This window comes from Cydia pomonella, chromosome 13 (genome assembly GCF_033807575.1).
Source record: "Cydia pomonella isolate Wapato2018A chromosome 13, ilCydPomo1, whole genome shotgun sequence".
NCBI lineage: Eukaryota > Metazoa > Arthropoda > Insecta > Lepidoptera > Tortricidae > Cydia > Cydia pomonella.
In genome coordinates this window covers 6552562-6575852 of record NC_084715.1, presented here as the reverse complement: position 1 = coordinate 6575852, position 23291 = coordinate 6552562, and the positions used below count along the sequence as shown (strand labels likewise).

Sequence of the window (23291 nt, the reverse complement as noted above, 5' to 3'; positions counted from 1 at the left end):
TTTCGGTTTATTTTATACTCTAAATGTAGGACTCAGTTGTGTTTTCAGATAAAGACTTCCTATTATTAGATTGCCTAATTAGAAATGAAGTAATTAACAAAGAACGAAAAAATACCGTTTTCGTTCCCATACAAAAAATACCGGTTTCCGATCCCTGGCGACAAGTACGCCAACGACACACAAAAAATTAACAATCAGTTTTACGGAATTGATGTACGAAATATCATTTGATATTTACCACTAGCTTTTCGGCGATGAAAAACATCGTGAGGAAACCTGCATATCTGTGCAGAAATTCAAAGGTGTATGTGAAATCCCCAATCCGCATTGGGCTAGCGTGGGGACAATAGCCCAAGCCCTCTCGCGCATGAGAGGCCTGTGCCTAGCAGTGGGACGTATATAGGCTAAATTATTATACATTACATTACATGTCTTTTCAATAGAGGGTTCAAATATTTGTGTTCACTTCCGCTATATCTGATAGTGACTGTACTTCAATCGTTATCAGATCCGAAGGATCTTGTAGAAATCTGGGCCTGTAACCAGTTTTATTCGTTTTAATTCAGGTTACGTATTGAACGAACTGCCATCGTATTGTATTTCATTAATTATACGATTATACAAGAGACGAGTATACAGTAAAGACAACCAAGATTAGTGGAACGCAAAGTATGGAACGTTTGCAATGTTGTCAATAACGTGAACTTCGGTAAAGCCGTAGAGAAATAAAAAAACTAAGAGAGTTTTAAAGTTATTAATAATAGGTTTTACCATGAGCATTTTAAGTATGGTAGAGCGGTAGCGAACTCAGAAACCGTAGGTCGGAGGTTGCATCCCGGCTCATACCAATGTTTGTACGAAATAATATATCATAAGATATTTATCTACAGTAGCTCTTCAGGTGCTCAAGAAAAATATCATGTAGAAACCAGTTTTTTTTTTTTTGACATTCAACATCTAGTCTATTTCCCCTTGTGGTTGGTCAGTAAAAACTAGTGCCTGTGGAATAGATTGCTAAGCAGACCCGGTGGTCTATTAGGATTAAAGTAATCGGGAAAGCGGTAATATGTATGAATCAATCGATAATCAATTCATACCCCAGATTTTTGGGTGCGCGAATGATTTCGTTTACCTATAACTTTTTAATGTAAAACAGTTACCAAACTATGAATAAAAAATAGGATAGTAAGCTCCAAACGGGCTAAGAAATATTCAAATAGCACTTTACACTTGTAACGAGATTGACAGTCTATATTGTTAATCTATTTCGTATACGTAACAAGTTATGTCATACATGCTGTCACAAGTCCTGTTTGCCCAAAATCGAAATTCATCGTATTCGTTATTTATGTGTTTTCGCTGGTAGGCATATAGAATTCTTAATAGGTATTTTCGATTAACTTTAATAAACTTTTTAAAGTTCTTAAGTGTGTAAGGTATAAATGATAAAGAGCAAAGATATTAATTAAGAATTAGGAAAGTACACAAATAATATATTCCAAATTCCAATATCCGAATATATTTTTTACCCCACTTTCAAAACCGAAAACTACCTACTACTAAATGTATTAACTATAATCAAATGCGGTTTTGTGTACTGATATTGGTTAATAGTCATTCCAGGATAATTTAACAATACCAAAAGGATAACATGCCATTTGAGGAAATGAACAATACCTCAAATAGTCATGAAATAACTTAAATATGATATGGTTTTCCATCAGTTTACCACATTAGATATTAGTATATTATTCTATTTAAATGCTTAATTTATTGCAGTTATTATTAATTGACCACTGAGTGCCAGCGAACGTCTCCGTTTCAGCCCGGGTAAAAATGCTTTGTATGTCCGGATGTGCTCCTCTGCAGGTCGCATTTCTGAACCGATTCTCATGAAATTTTGTGAGCAGATCTGGTAGTTACATAGAATTTTTCTGTTTCGTTTTTTGGAAAATGTTCAAAATGGTAGAAAGTAGGTCAAGTTCCAGTTGGGTCTATGGCCCTTAAGAGTCTTAAGACCATTGTGAGTTCCCTATGATAAAATGACTCAATGAAGTAAGTAGGTTTTTTATTTTTAAATTTTTTAAGGCTTATGAAGGTATTGCTAGGTCTACAGCTCACAATATAACTAGTTATTATTCTATATAATAAAACTATTAGAGGTATTTACAAGTCATAAATGTTATTATATTAAATCAGATATATTTCACAATTTCACTACAAAATGTAGAGCTTTATCAAGTGTGTGAGTTATTGTCACCTGCTCACATTTAATTTCATTTAAAATCACCTGCCATGCAAGTGTGTATGGCTCTTTTTTTTTAAGATTTTAACCCTGTTCAGGTATAAATGGCTCAAATTGAAAATAAATTTAGAGTCATACCAAGATAAGTTGGCAGCGATATTGACAGCCTAGACAGTGCAAGTGTCATTTTCAATGTCAACTTCTATGAAATTATGATGTTTACTTAACTAACTTGCACAGGCTGGGCTATCAAAATCACTGCCAACTTAGCTTGGTCTGACTCTAATACTGCTCATTAAACTGGCAATATTTTAGCTATTGCTAAAAATCAGTCAAACAGGGCCTTGCCTTGAGTAGGAATACATTCACACAAGCACCTCAGTAAACAACTTTGGTGCTACAAAAAATATTCCATAAGGTATCCACTGCCAGAAAGTTTGAGAATGGTTTTGGTAATTTATTTTATTGTTTTACATTTGATATTTGAATGTAAATACTTCTTTTCTTTATTTACCTAAGCCCTGATTTCTGAGGCATAAAACATAAAATACAGAACCGGTTTCCTCTCAGTTGTATTTGTAATAAACATAACTTGATATCATTAATCTACCCTTTATCTGCATCAGAGTGGAGAACAATCAATAATGTAATTAAATACCAGATATCATATCAGTGTATACTTGTATTTATGTAGATATGTTTCGAGGTGACAAACTAAGTGACCGGTAGTTCTGTTTTGGACTTGTAAAATAATTTCTTACGAAACTTTGGTGTCTCATTAAATATCAGGTGAAAATACAGGGTGAAATTGTTGTTTGACCATACACTGAGGGGTGGATTTGTAGGTCATACTGAACAACTTTTACTGAAAATGCGAAAAAAAAATTACATGCTGTCTCATACATTTTCGGGGTTGGCCCAATAATAAGCGTTGTTCAGTATGCCCCACATATTCGCCCCTGGTCAAACATAATAATTTCACCCTGTATATTTCCTCTGCCTTATAAAGGCTTATAACTTAGTTAAGAATTAGTTTTTGGTATTTTTGTTGGGGACTGAAAATCAGCAGTCTCGCTGAGTCTCACCCATTTTACCACACAAATATTGTTACTTCTACCTGATTTGTTATATTGTCCATAAACTTCCTTTTTTGTGTTGGCAAATAAATATATTTTTTAAAGAGAACAAATAGTGAATTCATCAATAAGATTGGCTGCTTACTATAAAATTAATTTAGCATTTGTTGCACCAAACTGTTTGTCACCATTACAGTGTTCACTAAATTTGATTGTATGAGAAGTCTCATAGGTTAAAGCATACACTAAATTTTATTGTATGGGAAGTTTCATAGTTCACTGCTGAGTGACATAAGTTAGTCCATCAACTGTAGTTGGTGCAAGTGGCCCTTAACCTATTAGTGCCCATTATATCCACTTGCGTACTCCTGGGTTATGGTGTTTGATTCTATTTTCTACTCGTAACAGCATTACAACAATGGGGGGTTACCAAAAGCAGGTGTGGCGCTAATGGGTTAATATAATTATTGAAGATGAATGTATATAAAAATGTGTTATCACATATTTTCTCTATTAAATCCAGCAAGGGCCTATTGTTTGTTTTTAAATGATGTAAGAACAATAATTCAAAACAATAAAAACTAGAGACAATAGATGTTAGAGACATTCATTTACTACAAGTAGCAACCTAATAGCACAATTGCATTCTAATAGTTTTCTATGATATAGGAGGCAAACAAGGAGACAAATACCCTGAATAGTGAATACTCTTAACCCTTTCAGTTCCTCATAAACAAACTTAATAATTATGAAATTTTCTAATTTTTTTAGATTGTGAATCTAGGTTTAAGTTCTTGTGATAATAGGTGTACCAAACAACATTGGCTATATGACAATAACTTACCAATTTTAAACTAGCATGACCTTATCTTTACAAAGATACTCACCACCACCAAACTTGGCACCAGTGGGCCTCAGCTTGGGCATTCCACCCGCAAACAGCCCTCCCAACATCGGCGGCGCTGCGCTGCCACCGTTGTGCATCCCACCACTCTTGACTCCATTGCCAACAGGAGATGCACTTCCACCAGAACTAGATACCTTCCCCGGTATATATGGTCCACTCTTATCCACTGTAACAGCCTTTTTCAATTTCGTCCCCTGCCTAATAGAACTAAGCAGGGCATTCCTGTTGTCTCCCGAACCTCCCTTCGACGAACCTCCGAAACTAGGCGGCGGAGGCGGCCCCGGCGGCGGCGGAGGGCCAGGAGGCGGCGGAGGACCGGGCGGTCTGGGAGCCATCGCGAAACTGACGCACTAACCGGCCTACAAGGCCATGAGTAAAGGAAAATGACGACAATAATTCAAACACCCTACAACATTCACGCACTTGTATTTGTACACACGATCCTCGCGACGGCACGTGACGAAAACATTCGAAGCCCGATACGTCACTCCGACTAATGCTAGTTAATTTACATAAAATATTGGAAAACCTTGTCCTAAAAGATTAATCATTGTAAGAAGCACGTAGACACCACAAATTGTTTTCACTCTGTTCACATATAATTTACTACTACCTAGCATAATTTCTTCTACGAAACATCGTTTCAAATCGGCCCGTTCAAAACGACGGTCAAAACGAGTTCGTGATAAGTATTACTTCGCTTAACTTAAATGATATGATATGATATTATCAAGGAGTAGTGAATTCGTCAAATTCACAACTCGTAATCGTAATATGGCCGACATCTGTCAAAATTTGTAGAGTTGCTATAGGTAAATATTTAAATATTATAGTAGTTTTTATTCTAATGAGTTTAAAACCCACAGGTTATTTTAATCTATGATTTTAACATAATATAATAGGGTTGTTTCCAATTTTTCGAAACGTTTGTATTACGTTCTATATTAACTAAAAGTTGCCTTAAAATTCAACTTTTATACTAAAAACGGCTTTAAATATGTTAAATTAACAAAATATATTTTGACAGATGCTTTCGCGCCCAAAACGCTCTTTGGAAATTGTGTGACGTCACAGTTTACGGTTTGACACATAACTACATACACACGTAGAAGATACGAACTGACAACTGACATTTGTCATTTGTTGTTTATCGCCTAATTGTCAACAGTGTCAATCCGAGAGTTGTGACGTCATCAGAATCTTCAATGACGTTTCCAGTTTGGTCACGTGACGTGTGCCAAAAGATATTTTAAATTCAATATTTACAAAAATATGGTCATTACAGGTCCCCTAAAAGTAGTTTAACATGTTCTTATAATCCAAAAGAATTTATTGGGATACAATTCTGCCCTAAGATTTGTAGATGGAAACAACCCTATTATGGAAGGTAGAGTTAAGGAATAGAATCTCCATATACCAAAAAGTGTCCGACAAAAAACCATAAATAGGTGGCACTACAATACCTAGAATACTTGAGAAAAAAATCTAATCATAGACAGCAAATTTCACTCCATCAATAACGCCTAGGTTCTTAGCTACTCTAAAGAGATTTGAAACTATTATTTATAGCTGACAGCTGGACACTTTTGCAACAGTTCTGCCTATGGAGATTCTATTCCTTGCCTCTACCTTCCATACTAACTTGGTTTTACCAAAAAAAATCATAAAAAATCATTTTTAGTGCCAGTTTTAACATAAATAAATAAATATTATAGGACATTATTACACAAATTGACTAAGTCCCACAGTAAGCTCAATAAGGCTTGTATTGAGGGTACTTAGACAACGATATATATAATATATAAATATTTATAAATACTTAAATACATAGAAAACAACCATGACTCAGGAACAAATATCCATGCTCATCACACGAATAAATGCCCTTACCAGGATTTGAACCCGGGACCATCGGCTTCGTAGGCAGGGTCACTACCCACTAGGCCAGACCGGTCGTCGAAAATAAAATTCACTTTTTATGTACAAATACATTAAAAAAACATTTACACAACACAAAAACATTTTTCATATTTTTTTTTCGAAATTTACATAAACTCATATAACATGTTTCCTTCTTTTGGCCTCAGAAAAGCGTGGTTAAAATCTTTCAAGTTCCACGTGTTGCGCCGTGTATTTATATGCGTGCGATACAGATAGAATGTAGGTTATTGACGGAGTGAAGTGCGCTGTCTATGATTTGATTTTTTTGTCAAGTATTCTAGGTATTGTAGCGCCACCTATTTAAGGTTTTTTGGTGACACTTTTTGGTACATGGAGATTTAATTCCTTGCCTCCACCTTCCATACTAGTTAGCCTACGCCCCATAATGACATCATCGCCATCAAATCAAAAAGGCGTTTTCCACTAAGTTACAATCATGTTACAATAAAATGTTTATTTTTTTAAATTGGTATAAACTCTGAAACTAGGCGAAATCCAGAAAAGTTTATATGACATTTTAGTCTCTAAATGTAACCGTGGCAGCATGGTTCCATTTTTATCGTTTTTCACTATGCCCATCACTTTCGCGCTTACGTACTTGTTAGAACGTGACAGGGGGCTTACCGGGAAAACCGAAATTCGCAAATTGCGGGGATTTTTCTCTTTTACTCTCACTAAGACGTAATTAGAGCGAAAGAGAAAAATGCCCGCAATTGACGAACTTCGATTTTTGCGGTAGGCCCCCTGGCATGAAGACAAATGATTACCAAATGATAAAGAGCCGACTATCTTAGCGCTACAAGAATACACTGTTAAAATGTTTCCTCATGATACACCGTGTACACTTACTACTCTTTGACCGTGTATATTGCTGTCCAGCCGATGATGCCAGCGGTCAATGTTATTGTGCGAGCGGGACAGGATAGCAATATAATTATGCACGTGCAAAATATATAGCAAATGGAGAACAAAAGTAAGTATGGAGTTGTCAAGCGGACCCCAGGCTCCCATGAGCCGTGACAATATGCCGGGACAACGCGAGGAAGGAGGAGAGCAAAAGTAAGGAGTATAAACTTTTGAATTACACTTTTCTATTGCACATACTGTACCAAGGTTGCGGTCCGATACGTCCTTCTATTAGTAGTTTAAATTATGCAAAAAACTGTTATGATGACAAAACGAAACCAATCAAAATAAATAAAAGAAAGAGCTGAAAACAATAATAGGTAATTATTTATTTTATTCATTTTAGATAACTATATTAACTATACAATAACATGGGCAATGTAAACAAATTAAAAATAAATTAAATAGAACTTCTTTCTAAAACAATATATAAGAACCATATAGTGTGCAAATGGACATGGGATATTGGTTCACAGTCAAGTAACCTAATTGAACTTGAACCTTCACTTTAGTTTTATTGTTTTGAACTTGTTGACAAAATATCGGGTGAATGCTGGTAGTTAACTAGATTCGAATCATAAGAAGCCTCACTGCCACCTTGTGCCATCAGGAGGGCAGCTTCTCTTGCAGCTTTCTCTAAAGCCTCGCGTTCCTCAGCTGCACGTATTTCTCTTTCTACATCCAATTGTTCTTTTTCTCTAGCTCGTTTTTCTCTTTGCTCAATATTGTCTCTGTATTTAAATAGGCACGTGGATAAATACTTCACTGGATCTGCGGGCTGCGCAACAATTGTCTTCGCAATACATTCACGCAACGCCACTCCAACGTTTCGTTTCAAATAATTGAAATCTTCGGTAACATTTTCGTCATCAGGGCAAGGTTCAAGAATATCTAATTGGCTTCTTATACGTACAAGATTACCAAATCCATCATTTTCATATTCACTTGTAGAGTCTTCTTCTATATAGATACGCTTGTTTTCCTCGTTTATATAATAACGTCCGAAGTTGTCATAGTAATACGTGATGCCATTGCGGATTTCCTTCAACTTAATCAGTGCTCCAGAGCTATCCATCATGAATTCACTTGCTGTTGCATGAGCTTTGTATATTTTTTGTCTAGTTTGAGGATCTAAGAAGTGTCTTCCACATTCATCATAAAAGTAAACATGTTCTGAATCATCGGAAAGAGGTACCAAAATCTCACTTTCGTTACATTGGTACAATGTGGGTTCATCGGGCTTCTTATATATTTTCCTGCCATATTCGTCTATATAAAATATTCCAAGTTCATCAGTAAATTCCTCTTTTTCCTCAGTAGCACTGAGAATTGATATTATTGACTTTTTCTTTTTCCCATTGACGGCTATATCCCACAAGTAGCAGAACTCGGAGATCAATCGCTCGCGCTCTGGAGATGGAAGTGCATGGTTAAAAATTCTCATTTGGAAAAAATCTGGGCACTCGCACAACTCTTCTAATGGAACATCCGGCATGTAATCTGCTAAGTTGTGAAGGCTCTTTAAAGTAGTTTTTAAATTATCTAACGAGTTTAATCTTGCTTCAAGAAAATCTTTTTTGTACCGAAGTGCCCCAAGAGCTGCATGTGCGTTTTCTTCTTCTAAACGTTTAATACGGTCATCTAAAACAGCAATTTTTTCTACAACTTTATTTATCTCAAGGTCATGGCTTGCTGTAGACCTTACCATTGAACATAAATCTTTTCCTTTTTCTTTAAGTTCTTCCAGCATCTTTTTTGCCGAAGGTGACTCATCGGTTTTGAATTCTTCAACTATTTGTTGTAACGTTTTTGTTAAATCGCTGCTTAAATGTTGCACGTTAAAACTTACATATTTACTTAGCAGAATGGCTAAGTTGTCGCTAATTTTATCTAACCATTGTAACAGATCTTCGACTTCAGATTTAAGTTTAATGTCGAATTCTGGACCGCTTTGAATACCTCGAAAACATTTCAACTTGTCAACTAGGGCTTTGGCAATTTCTTTATGCATTTCTTCCACAATTTCTAGTTCTGCGTTTAATATAGCATGGTTTTCGTTAGATAAACCAGATCGATTCTTTTCAATTAATCTTTGAAAATGTTTTAAACGATAGGTCATACTATCCATAGTGTAGTTTACAGCTTGGTATAATTCTTCTTTAGGCAAAGTTCGATCAATCACAAGTTGTTCAAAGTTTTCTATGGCGTTCACATATTGCAACCATTGCAACTGATAATCAACAATTAAGTCTAAAATCCGACCTTTGGTCTTCTCGTCTCTTTCCTCATTCAGAATAGTGTGAACTGTACACATGACGTTGAATGCTTTATCCGAGAAATCAGTTTTGGTAAGAAAAATAACTGGACTCTCATAATAGAGCTTGACTTCTTTACATATATCAAACAACATGCAAACGCCTTCTGGATTTTCTGTAGTGGATACGATTACTTCTGTCTGAAACATTAATAATTTCGGTTTAAAATCACGATACTGTCATTTAAAAGAAAACACGAGTTTAGCTCTACTATCAGCACTAACAGGTTAGTTAAGAAATACATGATTTAATTACCTATTAAAAAGGCCATTGTTATATCGTAAGCCCCCTCCAGACTATGCGCGTGAATCGCGGCGCGACTTCGCGGAGCGAACATACCGCGACGTTGACGTAGACTCCACACTCGCACAACTTCACGGCGATTTCGCAGTTTGGTTCAAGGCAAGATGGCGCCAAAGCATCAGCTGATCGGATTTAGTTTGCGGCAAGGCACTGATTCAAACTGGGAACTATCAAATTGATTTTTGGTTGATCAAGTTCGCACCCAATATAACCAAGTAGCCGCCATAGAAGGACAGATTAACCGACTCGCGAGCGAATCGCGGCGCGAAGCGATTGAGAGTGTGGAGTTTTGCAAGTTCGCGCTTCGCGTCTCCTTTGACGCGGGCCAAATACCGACAAAAAACGGGGAATAAGGCGCGAAGGCGTGAACAATCTGCGAAATCGACGCGAGGGCCATCCACACTCGCGTTCGCGGCTTCGCGCCTCGATTCGCGCACGAGTGTGGAGGGCCCTTTAGCTAGAGCTTGTGCCTTTCTGAAACTAATCTGAATGTCTCAAATAGTGCTTGCGTGTCACTGTATTTTATAAAACAAAAGTTTTTCCGCCGCGTCTGTCTTTCTATATGTATCCATGTTAGCGATAATTTGTAAAAATACTGAACGGATTTTCATGGTTTAGGTATATAATTTGTTAATGTTTACCCATGCGAAGCCAGGGCTGGTCGCTAGTTTAAAATAGTTCTTGCGTGTTACAAATATTAGAAATAGGGACTTTATACCCATATTGGTTACTTACTTTGGTTTGCGAAGTCATTATGAAATGAAGTTATTGAAAGTTTCTCAATAATACAGGATTTTCATTATATCATACGCAATTATGACTGGCATTGACATTTAAATGAACAAAACTTTGACGCAATCAGTGTGATATCTTTTTTTTTACAGCCAGTTCTAATAATGCTTGAGTTGGACACAGTATATCAATCAATAAAAAATATCATTCATAGAGCACATAATCACTACGTTCTAATATCATTATTATCTTATTAAAAATTTGGAAAATGTTGTTGTAGTAAGTTCATAGAGCACATAATCACTACGTTCTAATATCATTATTATCTTATTAAAAATTTGGAAAATGTTGTTGTAGTATTTTACTATTAGTTGTATGGCCCAGGAGTCCCAGGACTGCCTCATTTCAAACATATACATACAGAATCATACTGTCTTTGTCTTACGCTAGTACTAGCACTTTAAAGAAAGGGATGAGTATAATTTTCCTGGTTCTTACTGACGGGCAAGTTGTGTTTGCCAGGCTATATTATGCTCAAATTCATTTTTATTGCTTCGATGGACATTGGACATAGACAATTTTTAGTAGTTTTGTAGAATTTGACTGGCAACCCAGCCAGCGTCTACGACTTGCTTACGAAAAAAAATAAAAGAGAGGTCGTCGATGACTTTGCGAATATAACAAAAATTATACAAAGGAAAAATCGTGCAGTTGTAGTGGAATTCACTGTTTACTTAAAGGATTTTTTTTAGTTTAAGCGTATAAATATCTACATCATGGCCGGCGCAATGTTATTTGAGCGTTCGCGTGTGTCGTCGTCAACAACCAGAGAGGAGGACGTCCGCATGACCGACAAAATGGTCAGTACTGGGGAATTGCCTGAAGATGATGAAGAAAACATAAGGGCCAAGGAGCAGGGCATCCTGAACCTCGGCGAGAAGTACAAAAAGGAGGGCAAGGCCAAGGAGTTAGCCGAACTGATCAAAGCCACCCGGCCGTTTCTCAGCCTGATAAGCAAGGCGAAAGCGGCGAAACTAGTGCGTGCGTTGGTCGACTTCTTCCTGGATTTGGAGGCAGGTATCGGCATAGAAGTCCAGTTATGTAAAGAGTGTATAGAGTGGGCGAAAGAAGAACGGCGCACGTTCCTGCGGCAGTCGCTGGAGGCGCGGCTGATCGCGCTTTACTACGACACGGGCATGTACACGGAGGCGCTGGACCTCGCCACCGCGCTGCTGCGTGAACTCAAAAAGCTCGATGACAAAAATTTATTAGTGGAAGTGCTGCTTTTCGAGAGCAAAACTTACCATGCCCTCAGTAATTTACCGAAAGCGCGCGCCTCCCTAACGTCAGCTAGAACCACTGCCAACGCGATCTACTGCCCCCCGAAGATGCAGGCCGCGCTCGACCTGCAGTCTGGCATCCTGCATGCCGCCGACGAACGGGACTTCAAAACCGCATATTCATATTTCTATGAAGCTTTTGAAGGATATGATGGTGCCGATAGTCCCAAAGCACTCACGGGACTAAAATACATGTTGTTGTCTAAAATTATGCTGAACCAGGCTGAAGAAGTTGCTGTTATCTGTGGCAGCAAAGCGGCCCTCAAATATGCCGGGAAAGAGTTAGAAGCAATGAGAGCAGTAGCAACAGCTTCTCACAAGAGATCTTTAGCCGATTTCCAAGCTGCACTAAAAACTTACAAGCCGGAACTTGAAGAAGATGCAGTAGTGAGAGCTCACCTTGGTGCCCTTTACGATACTATGTTGGAACAGAACTTATGCCGCATAGTGGAGCCCTACATGCGTGTCCAAGTTGAACATGTAGCCCGCTCCATCCGTCTCCCTGTTGTACAAGTAGAGAAGAAATTGTCCCAAATGATCCTGGATAAAAAGCTGAATGGCATCCTAGACCAAGGAGAAGGTGTTCTGATTGTCTTCGACGAGTCCCCCCTCGAGAAAACCTATGAGACTGTTCTGGAAACCATCCATCATATGAGTAAGGTTGTAGATACTCTCTACCAGAAAGCCAAGAAACTCTCATAGACTTCTGTAAAATTGTTGTAGCATTAAAAAATATAAATATCAAAACTAACCATAATTTTTTCAGTTCAGATTATATGGAAACTATTTTCAGACTAAATTTCACTTTTGTTCCGAAGTTAAATAACTGAATACAATATATTTATGTATATGTTTATGCAGCAAGAAAGATGAAATACTAATCACTTTGATTTATTCCCATTTTAACTTAAGCTAGTGAAAATTATATTCTGTTTTATTGAGAATAAATAAAAAGGTGTTCACCCATCGTTGTTTGCTTCACTTTCGCCCACGCCAAAATTGAGCAAGTCATGTTATTTTGACTGAAACAGTTGGCAACGCATATGTGCAGTGATTCATCTACTGCAGTGACTTGCACATACATCTCTTGACCTTAATTCGGTACGCGGACTTGCATTGAAACTACTTTAAAAGGTAAAGACCGACTGTGACCCTGTTGACATACCAGAATTTTAATTGTAACCTGTTTTAGAATTAGGTACTTGTGGGTAATTAATGGTATTGAACAATAAAGTCTTGGTACACATTTATTGTTTTATTTAGTAACCCTTTTAAACTGAAACCTCAAAAGTTTCACGATATGATGAAACTCAGTTCCGTTAGATGACGTCACCGCATAATGAGGTCAACGCTTTGGAGTTAGAGAAACCATTAGGTACACTCATAGAAACATACACTCACGCACTTATTACCTGTCATCGCTTTTTAACATACGAAAATAGGGATTTTTATGTGGGTATTGTGGATGAGAAAAAAACCTTGTCTACTAACTAAGAATAATTTATTGAGTTATCGACCTTCCTGGGTAAGCAAGATTCATTGCAGTTTGCACGATTGGCTTGAATTCGTGAGTGACATCTCTGAACTACCACCGTTCTTAGTGCCCGTAAGGCCCGCCCTTAGATATATATGTCAAGGATGGACCAATTCTAGTGCAGTTATGCAGTTCTAGTTTATTTATAAACTAATTGTAGGTACAGTCGAGAAAATTGATTCTTCAGCACTTTACACTGGAAATATCATAAGTAATACAACCAAATTTACTTGAACCGCAAATAGCTAAAGAATCAATTTCCTCGACCGTACATACTTTATAGAGTTCATAGTATAGGAAAGGAAGTGTTAGTAGTTGGTATAAAGTTACTGACGAAATAAAACTTTTAAGATGAGTATCCAAACAGCTTTGCTTTATTTTAGTTTTTGAAATAAAACGATAAGAACTAAATATTGCTTAAAAGATCTTACACTAAATCTAGTCCTGTAAATTATACCTATACAATAAACTATTACGCAACAATCACAAATAGTTTCTATAAATATAATTGACTTTTACAGTACATATGGTGCTTACCGCACTAGTGCGATAATTAGCACATTACGTAACTATGTCAGAATCTTAAAAAAAAACCGAAACTTATGGAACAATAAAATGATCTACTTTCAAAACATAAGAAAGGAACAAGTAACATACAAGTACATTACGATACATAAGAAATGAACAATATACAAGTACATTACGATACAAGTGCAAAAAATAGGAAATTCGCAACGAGTGGGGATTTTTAAATCGACATGAGTTGCGAATTGCCTATTTTTTGCACTTGTATCGTAATGTACTTGTATATTGTTCATTTCTTATGTATCGTAATGTACTTGTATGTTACTTGTTCCTTTCTTATGTTTTGAAAGTAGATCATTTTATTGTTCCATAAGTTTCGGTTTTTTTTTAACGATAAGCAATTCAAATTTGTTTTTACCCTCAAGAAATACTACAAAAGTTTAAACTTATTCGTGTTTTTCAGATGTATACCTAACACATGTATTTTACTTTCCTCGTATTCGTTTCGGACAATCTCCTATTGTTAAACATGTGCATTATTTTTTCTGTAGTACAGTACTACATAGAGTCAACAATCTTAAGGGACCCGTAGGAAAAGATAGTTAATACTATAAATTACATGTAAATTAAAGGAAAGATATGTCTAACGGCCTGTCAGCACGGCCCTGTATACATACATTCTGGACTCAGTACTTTGACAAAAACGTGTGAGCAAAAGACAAGTCAAACTTGAGGACGTTTTAATTAAGAGGAATTCCCAGTTGCGATTTTTCCATATAAACGCTATCGACTCCTTCCTCCCTGGATTTTTAACCTAGAACAATGATTTTTTCAAATAAGATCAATAACATCAATATCTGTGCCGCTACATTTTGGATTATTTTATGTTGAAGAAACTTACAGCGCCTCCAAAAATCGCAAAAATGGCTCAATTGAATTGGCTACAAAAAAAGGCGCAGTATACAAATATGACAACAAATATCCAAAAAATCAAAACAGCGGCATAGATTATTTCTTCCTCTCGCAGTTTCCAAAATTTCATAATGATTGGTTGCGTTTTGGACAAGGAAACAGTCGAGAGCGAAACTTAGACTTTTGATTTTTTTGCGTGGAAATTTTAGCCCGAGCTGCAGTTGTCCTTATCGCACGCACGCACTCCCGCCCACCGCAGTGCGACAGAAACATAGCTTCAAAACTTTGAGATTTGAAAAGTTGCTCAGCTAGGAATTGCTCTTAAGGGAGTAAGTAATTCAAGAAAATCACGTGTCTATAAAAAGGGTTATTTCCAGGTGTATCCTCTTGTAACGTTTCAAACTTTCGCGTTTTGAACACATTTTAAAACATATTTAAAATATGTCTATCGCAAATTAATTGTATTACCTTTGTTTTCGACGTTTCGACCTAGGTTTCACTGTTCGTGGTCGCGGCTAACTGATGTCCCAGCAAAATGCCAAAACAGAGATTTGTGTAACTACCCGACGAAAAGAATTAATACATAAGTGTTGGGTAGTTTCAAATTGTGATGCCTACTGCCTACCGAAACTTTTTCATACTTTTCGTCGGGTAATTACACAAATCTCTGTTTTGACGCGAATCCGCGATCACGACCAGTGAAACCCGCGTCGAAACGTCGGAAATAAAGGTAACAAAATAAATTCGCTATAGATCCTGGTTTATTACTCGATAAATGCTATTATTCAGTTAATGACTTTTTTTATTATAATTTATAATTGCTATTTTATTTTTAATTATTACTGAACTGACTATTTATTTATCAAATGTGTAATATTTGGAATTTAAGTGACATGCAATTTCATACAATTGTAACATATTTAAATGTATTAATAATTTAAATTTTGTGGATTTGTAAGTTCGGATGATGATCGTGATGAATAATTTTATTTTATTAAATGATTAGCTTAGATTTGTAAGGTATTAGTATATTGTTGTTGTATGTCCTCACAGGGCGTCATGAACTGACTTACTGAATTGTATTGCAACACCTTAATAATGTATGTACATGACTATACAATTAATAAATGAAATGAAATAAAATATGTTTTAAAATACACTTGTGTCTATGATAAGGTTTATTTTTACAAAGAGTACCAATGGTTGTCTATCAACCAGCATTGTTCCTCCTGTTGAACTCCTCAGTGTCTTCGGGCACGTCCCACCTGGGGTCCCAGAAGCCGGGCGGGGTCCGGGGCCGCGCGGGGTCGCGCCGCCCGCGGTGCTTGGAGCACTCGTCCATCTTCTTGGCCAACATCACTGGGTCGTTCTTGTATAGCTCGGCGTAGAACTAGAAAGGAAAATTGGCTTCAACTTTAGAACCAAATAAAGTGTTACAAAAGTACGGGTTTGTGCCGGTTCTGTACGGCACAAACCCGTACTTTTGTAACACCTTCTTTGGTTAAGTTGATTATATTAAAATTTAGCAGTTATATTTCAAACCCATTATTTCTGCTTACCCACCCAAAAGATTAAGAACATTATTTTTTTGGTCACAAAAATCCGCCATTTTGCAATAAAGATGTATCTAAATGTTAAACCGTTTAGTAACTAATTGTAAGGTAACATATATATACAAATATTAAACACATGACCTTTCTTTTAGGCTTCGCCGTAGTCGGATATAGTTTAATTTTGTTTTTAGCATCAGCTTAAACAAAAAATTGTTATGTTAAACTTACATTTTTACACTCATCGCAACTCCATCCAGGCAAAGCTCTCTTCTCCGCTTTCTTCCTAACTGTAGGCTCTTTAAAAATAACATCTACTTTCCCATTCTCTCTTTTCGGCTCTAATCTCTCCAGATCTTTCTTTATAATACTTTCTATTACCGGATTTCTATTTGCTTCTCTTTCTAGCCCCTGAAAAGTTGGGTTTTTGTTTGGACTTTCTAGATCTTTCTTATTGTCTATGAAATGGTTGTGGTTGAGGAGTGACACGCTTGCTTCCGTGTCGCATTGCGTTTGAAGGTTGGTGAAGTTGATATTTTCTGCTAAAGGCCGTTTGGTGGGGCTGAAAATAAAAAAGATGATATGATTATATGAATCATATCAAAAAACAATCGCCAGATATATCGCCTTAAGATTCGATTAATTGATAATATATGGTAAGTATTACGACGGCTGCTTAACTGCTTGGAAACCTTAATAGATTATAAAAATGCAACAAGTCATCAAAAGCATGTTTAGAAACACGTTTAACAATACATAATTATACTGATTCTGCCCTCAAGCCAATAATAGCAGAATTAAATGGAAATTGACTGCAGACATAAACCTTAAATTCTTAAACATAAAATTCAATTTTCAACATCATTCATTTTTGGCCATATGACTGCAGAATTATGTACCATTGTTGTCGATACAGTTAAATAACTGAGTGACCATTCTCAACCCTATCGCAATGAGATAACGTCTACCAAACATTAGTTAAGTGTTGTTGCTGGTACCTGCATATGTTCTTGCGATCTGGCGACGTCTTTTCCAGTTTTTGGACATGATGAAGTAGCGATATGCTGGAATCGATGTTGCATTCTGTTTCATTTGGGTCTTTCAGCTTTGCTGGTGATCTCTCTGGTGTGCGAAATCTATAAATAAAGGTTTAAGTGTTCATTATTAATATAATTAATGTATTTATTTCTTATTGCCTACCCAAATCTTTAGCGGAGTAGAGAACCCAGTCAGGTGATATTTTCGCAATGTCAATCAATCAAATATTTATTAATAAAATATAAGTATTTTACATGTCAACACTTTATAGCTAATGGGATTACACATATTATTATTTATCTAATTAAAACGTAAAAACTTAATTACTTACTAATCAAGTAATCAAATATAACACCTTTATTTACATAATATTCTATCCAATGTTCATGTCGTTAAAGTTTAGTGTAACCATAAGAAAGAACCACTTTTATAAGCGGATTGTGGCATCTACTTCATGTTCTAGAGTATTCAAATATACCCCATATTACAATGCCCTATCGCAACACGAGTGAATCAGGCATAATAGCAGTTCTTATTTTTACACTACCGACCCGCCCCGGCTTCGCACGGGTTACACAAATTTAACACCTAAACCTTCCTCAAGAATCACTCTATTGATAGGCGAAAACCGTATAAAAATCCGTTCAGTATTTTTTGATTTATCGCGTACATACAGACAGGCAGACGCGACGGGGGACTGTTTTATAAGATAGATAGATAGAATACTCTTTATTGGCACACCTCAGTAAAAAGATACAAGAAAAATAAACAATTGATTAAATGTAGAGGCAGACAACAGGCGCTCTTATCGCTAAAGAGCGATCTCTTCCAAACAACCAAACAATAAGATGTAGTGATAGTGATATGAAGTCAATACTAAAGTTAGACAGGTACATACCGTGGAGGTCTTAGCAGATTGATCGAGTCTTCCATTTTCATTTTTATGTCTGAATTTCCCAGTTTATTTTCCACATTGTCTACATTACTTGAGCCTTCGGTCTTGATCTGTAGTTTGGACATATTGGGGTGAGGTTTCTTGACTAAGCTCAGTTTCGCCGGGCTACCCTTTATTATTTTGTGTGGACTGTTCCTATTTAATTTTAAAGGGCTGCTTCTAACTGCTGATCTGTATCTGAAAACCTCAATTTTTAAGAGGGAAGAATAACTTTTCGATGGACTTCTTTTTCTAATAAAATTAACGTGGTATACGTCCCTCTTAAGGGATATTTATAGAAGGCAGTTTGTACTTTGTAAATTATCAATGAGTTTTATTAGTGAAGATGTTTTCATAAAATAATAAAAATAATATAAATATAAAAAATATTTTTGTCTTTTGTCCAGCCTGGTCTTAAATATATCTTTAAAAAAATACTATACATATAAATAGTTTAATTTTTGACATATATTGCAGATTTGCAGCTTGAGTCCACTTTTTACATTCTATATTTAATATTTATATTTTATTTGGTACTACGTAGTACGTAATTTTATATAACATAAATTGCCAAGTGTCGCAAATATGCATTTCTGAAAAGTAGTTATGTATTTGCGGCACTTGCGATTGAAATTTTCGGTCCTTGGTCGTCAGACACCAAAAAACTAGTATAGGAAATTTATACCAAACTAGTCTGAGTGTCTGGCGACCTGGAAACTCGGCCTCATTGTGCAGAGGGGGAACGCGGCCTGTGTCCTAGGAACAATGCCTCAGGCTAATTTAGGCTTAGATTAAACCCTAACCAGTAATATATGATCACGCGCCATATTGCGGAATTTCATGCGGAACTAAATTTTTCATACTAAACTGAACTGTCACCCTATCCATGAGAATAACAGCGCCCTCTTGACAATGATCATATATTTCTGGTCGGGCTTTAGATTTATGATCATATAGGTATTAATTGTCTATGTAAAAATTTGAATAAAATTAGAAAATATATCATCAATTTCCTTTCTTTAACACCATAGCGTTCTTAGAATTAACTTACATGGATGAAAAATTGGACGTGATGCTAGTGGGTGAAGGTTCTATCGTGTCCTCGTCATCAAGCGATTCTCTTTTAATGTTTAACTGTAACAAATAATACCAGGGTATGTAAAAAAAGGTGCATAAATAACAATACTATTTTTTTAATTTAAACAAACAGTTTAAACGAATCCTGTTTATTTACCAATTTTATTCAGAACTTTCAAAAAGGTGTTATGTTTTCTTTATCCAATTATCGCATTTGCCTTGTTCATACAATAGCAAATTTAAAAAATAAAAGTGTGTAAAAATAGATTGTCATGAGGCAGGTCCACACAGAGCGAACATACGCGCGAGGCAATTTCCTCGCGCACAAAACGGCCAGTGTAGACGTGATTGGGCCTGTGTGGATACTCGCTCTGTGTGGACCCGCCCATTCAAGTTTTGTATATAGCAACTTTTGGGTATGATCATGACAAGGCAAAAATAGTATAAACCCATACCTTAAGTAACTATATTTTCGTAAAATAAAATGAATTTAACAAAACCAGTTCCGATTCAGGAAACATGCAATCCGTTGACCGCCAGCGCCAAAGATGGCCACAGGCGCGCGTGGGTAACCTTCATGTATTCCAATAAGGTTGACAGTGGCGCGTGATATTGTATATAGGCATGACTTTAAAAAGGTTAAGTCTCAACTGTAAAGAGGAAAGGGGACAACCGCTTCTCCATTCAAAAGTAGTCTCCATTTTCCTCTCTGGATATTGACATTATAGAAAATATTTTTATATAATTTGATATATATTAACCTTTCGTTTGACTTTTGCGAAAATTTTCAGTATTATAGGAATTAAGAGCAAAAAAATTTTTAATTAAATTTATAATTAAATTAAAATTTCGAAAAAAAAAAAACAATCGAATGGGCATAGCTGTGTTGATATACATCAGGGGTCTCCAAACCCCGGCCCAAATCCGGCCCGAGAGGCATTCCAATCCGACCCGCGGAGACCCAACGCGGGTGGTTGCCAAACGGATCCCAGGCTTCAGGGGTTCAGCATTCATTGAGAGTGGGACTTTTCCTAACAGCAACAACTAGACCCCCCCGGCGCAAATCCCGATTGTGGCACGCGCGAAATTGCCCGGCTGAAACAGAGGCGCTTGCGGTGGCTAGGGCATGTGCAACGTATGGACAGCACTCGCTTGCCAAGGCAGATCATGTTAAGCCAGATAGCATTCCAAAAGCGTTGCATTGGACGTCCCTTGTTGCGTTTTATAGACTGCATGAAATGTGACATGGTCTCTTTTGACATCGATAGGGACACTTGGGAGGGTCTCGCGTCAGATCGCGATGGATGGAAGGGTGCCATCGCGAAAGCTCGCGATATTCACGACAACGCGTGGTTCCGAGAACTCGCCCGAAAACGCGCGAAGAGGCACAACCCACCTGAAGTTGTTGCCTACATGGCTCCCTCCTTTAGCTGCCACAAATGTGGTCGCAAATGTCGGTCCCGCATTGGCTTATACAGCCACGAGAGACGTTGTCCCTCACATACAAACGCTGCATAAATCATCTGTCAAGATGTTAAAGGCCTTATGGTATCCACTTTCGTCTTAATAAAAAATATTTAAGATACAAACCTGCATGCTCTTAGTATCTTTATTGCTTCTTAAGCCAACAAATTCTGGTGAGCTGGAAATATCAAGCACAGAAGTTTGTTTCACAGTCGTGAACCTGGTCTGCCGTAGCTTGCCCTTGCCCTTGCCAGGTGGAGTGCAGAAGTTGGGATATGTCAGTTTCAATGCCTTGTTCTTTGGTGTTGGCCTGAAAATTATTTTAGAAATTGTTAAACATCACTTTTGCTGGACTAATAGATGCCAAATCCTGAGGCCTTGAAACTTTTGGACCCTTAAAGCACATTTTAATTTTCTGTTTTATTTTTGCATGATATTATGAAAGATATCGGTAAAGTAAGTAAGTAGTTTCTTAATTACTGAGACATAAAACTAAAAGTACTGTCAACTGCTTCAACATTGCCTACCATACCAAACATTACCTGGCTTGAAAAAAACAGTGATTCTCTATCTAACAGTGGTGTATGTCGTAATTCTCTTAACGGTTAATTTATTCCTAATATCAAGAATTAAATAAAGAAGTAATTTGGTAGGAGCAACCATGGGGGAGGAACATTCTAAAAGCAGACCCCAGATGCGTTGGGACAATGACATCTAAAGGACTATGGGGAAGAAGTGGCACCAGGTCACACAGAACCATGATAAATGTTGTAAAATGAAGCAGGCCTACACCCGAAGGGTAGAGACAGGCTAAAAAGAGAGAGGGAGAGACACAGTGATTTGGTAGAGTAACACAATTTTTCAAGGTAGGCAATGTTTGGCATAGTTAGGCAATGTTGAAGCAGGTGATGGTATTTATAACCAGACTGATTATGTAAATGTGGCCTACAGCTATGCTATTATGGAAATGACATGTCTTAAAATCTGTTAAGCTGTTTGGACTGTAGTAATTGTCATAAAGACACACAAACATAATAAAAAGCAAGAAAAAAATACAATTTGTAATGACTTTTTCAACCAAACAATAAGCACTTCATACTTTGGCAATGCTTACAAAGATTCCTGGTACATTTTCAAATTAATCACAATGTAATCCACTACGCAGTCAGGAAAAAACAAGTGACTTTTAAAGATAAATTGATGATTTTTCCTTTACCAATTGTCTGGACATTTCTTTTTCTCCCTGTAATCTGATGCATTCCTTGCCTTCCTAGACACAATAATAGGGCTAGTTCTACCAGTAGGAGTCCCTTCTATCTCAGACACGGATTCATCATTAATTGCTTCTGTAAATGAAGGTGATTCTTTCTTAGGGGTCTTAAGTTGAAAATCTGCACTGTCTTTGGGGGGAGTGAGTGAGACTGTTTCTCCGCAGAGTATTTTGAATGCTTCATCTATGATGCTCATGTCCTTTGTTTCATTTAGTCTTGTTAGGGCTGATGCTGGAATAAAAATATATATATAAACTATTTTTTTTTCTTTTAAACTCTAAAATTTGATATGCAAAAGATTCAAATTAGAATGGAATGGGAGACCTTTAATATACCTTGGATGGCTATATGTTAAGGATGCAGTTCAGCAGAGTATTTGGTATTTTAGATTTTTTCATAAATGGATGACAGAAGAAACAAAACAAAACAAAAAAAAAACATTAAAAAAAACATATAAAAACATAGGTAAGTTGCAAAATATTAAAAAGCTAAAACTAAATAAATATTACTTACCAACAGACTGAATAATATTGTCCTTAAGTTCTATAACTTTTTTCAAGGCCTCGGAGCCAACACAGAGTTTACTAAAAAAATAAAAAATAAAAAAAATAACATAAGGCTAAAAAAAATTTTATATAAAACCTACTTCCTGAAATGAAATTATAAAGCATACCTTTCACATTTTTCTTCGAGTGTTGTTACTTGGGTTTTATAGTCATCTGATTCTACTTGAAGTTGATCAAATTCTATAACGAGTTCTGGAAAATTGTAATCACATGCATTATTTTGTTAAAATGATCATATCCCCGAAACCACCTAGTATAAGGAATAATTAATGTTACGGCTACATCCATCTTACTGTGACATGAGGAAAAATTAAATTCATATAGGATAGGCGGGAAAAACATAGGGATAGCTTCATACTAACCTTTCAAATGATTTATACTTTGATGCAAAGTATTTTCGAGAGCTACCACAGATTTATTATTAGACAGCGAAGAACAGACTATATTCTCAGAAGAATAAACCATTGTTGTCTAATTCCAAATTGGAGAATTCCCAAAACTTGAAACGCTAACACGAAACAATCATCAATAATAACACCAAAGAGCATATAATCACCAAAGAGCATATAATCACTACGTGAATAACACCAGTCAATTGTCAACGTCAAACTAAAGCTTCAAACTGTTCAAATTACTAGAAAATACGGTTCGAGTC

General features: G+C 36.5%; 4 protein-coding genes across 6 annotated transcripts in view; 1 reads left to right on the top strand and 3 right to left on the bottom strand.

Annotated features, from left to right (window-relative positions):
- Positions 1-5006, bottom strand: part of LOC133524050 (WAS/WASL-interacting protein family member 1-like) — a 41776-nt gene extending 36770 nt beyond the window's left edge. Inside the window, exon 1 of the mRNA XM_061859836.1 lies at positions 4209-5006. Coding sequence (XP_061715820.1) covers positions 4209-4563 — 355 coding nt within the window. The 5' untranslated portion in view covers positions 4564-5006. The remainder of the gene's footprint in view (positions 1-4208) is intronic.
- Positions 5007-7243: 2237 nt separating this feature from the next.
- LOC133524047 (uncharacterized) lies at positions 7244-10662 on the bottom strand. Its single transcript, XM_061859828.1, has 2 exons — positions 10429-10662; positions 7244-9530 (listed from the first exon to the last, which is right to left on the bottom strand). The coding sequence occupies exons 1-2, from the start codon at positions 10444-10446 to the stop codon at positions 7590-7592; spliced, it is 1959 nt and encodes a 652-aa protein (XP_061715812.1). The 5' UTR covers positions 10447-10662; the 3' UTR covers positions 7244-7589.
- Positions 10663-11040: 378 nt separating this feature from the next.
- LOC133524051 (26S proteasome non-ATPase regulatory subunit 11) lies at positions 11041-13011 on the top strand. The gene has a single exon (XM_061859837.1). It carries the CDS (start codon positions 11202-11204, stop codon positions 12465-12467), a length of 1266 nt encoding a protein of 421 aa, XP_061715821.1. The 5' UTR covers positions 11041-11201; the 3' UTR covers positions 12468-13011.
- Positions 13012-14772: 1761 nt separating this feature from the next.
- Positions 14773-23179, bottom strand: LOC133524048 (uncharacterized). 3 transcript variants are annotated; one of them, XM_061859830.1, is made up of 10 exons: positions 22999-23179; positions 22744-22828; positions 22584-22654; positions 22016-22301; positions 20926-21109; positions 19310-19392; positions 18223-18450; positions 17285-17422; positions 16518-16848; positions 14773-16126 (listed from the first exon to the last, which is right to left on the bottom strand). In XM_061859830.1, the coding sequence occupies exons 1-10, from the start codon at positions 23099-23101 to the stop codon at positions 15947-15949; spliced, it is 1689 nt and encodes a 562-aa protein (XP_061715814.1). In that variant the 5' UTR covers positions 23102-23179; the 3' UTR covers positions 14773-15946. The 3 variants fall into 3 exon arrangements, with proteins under 3 accessions (XP_061715814.1, XP_061715813.1, XP_061715815.1); XM_061859829.1 differs by having other exon boundaries at positions 18223-18456; positions 22999-23177; XM_061859831.1 differs by lacking the exon at positions 22584-22654 and having other exon boundaries at positions 18223-18456; positions 22999-23047.
- Positions 23180-23291: the final 112 nt, after the last annotated feature.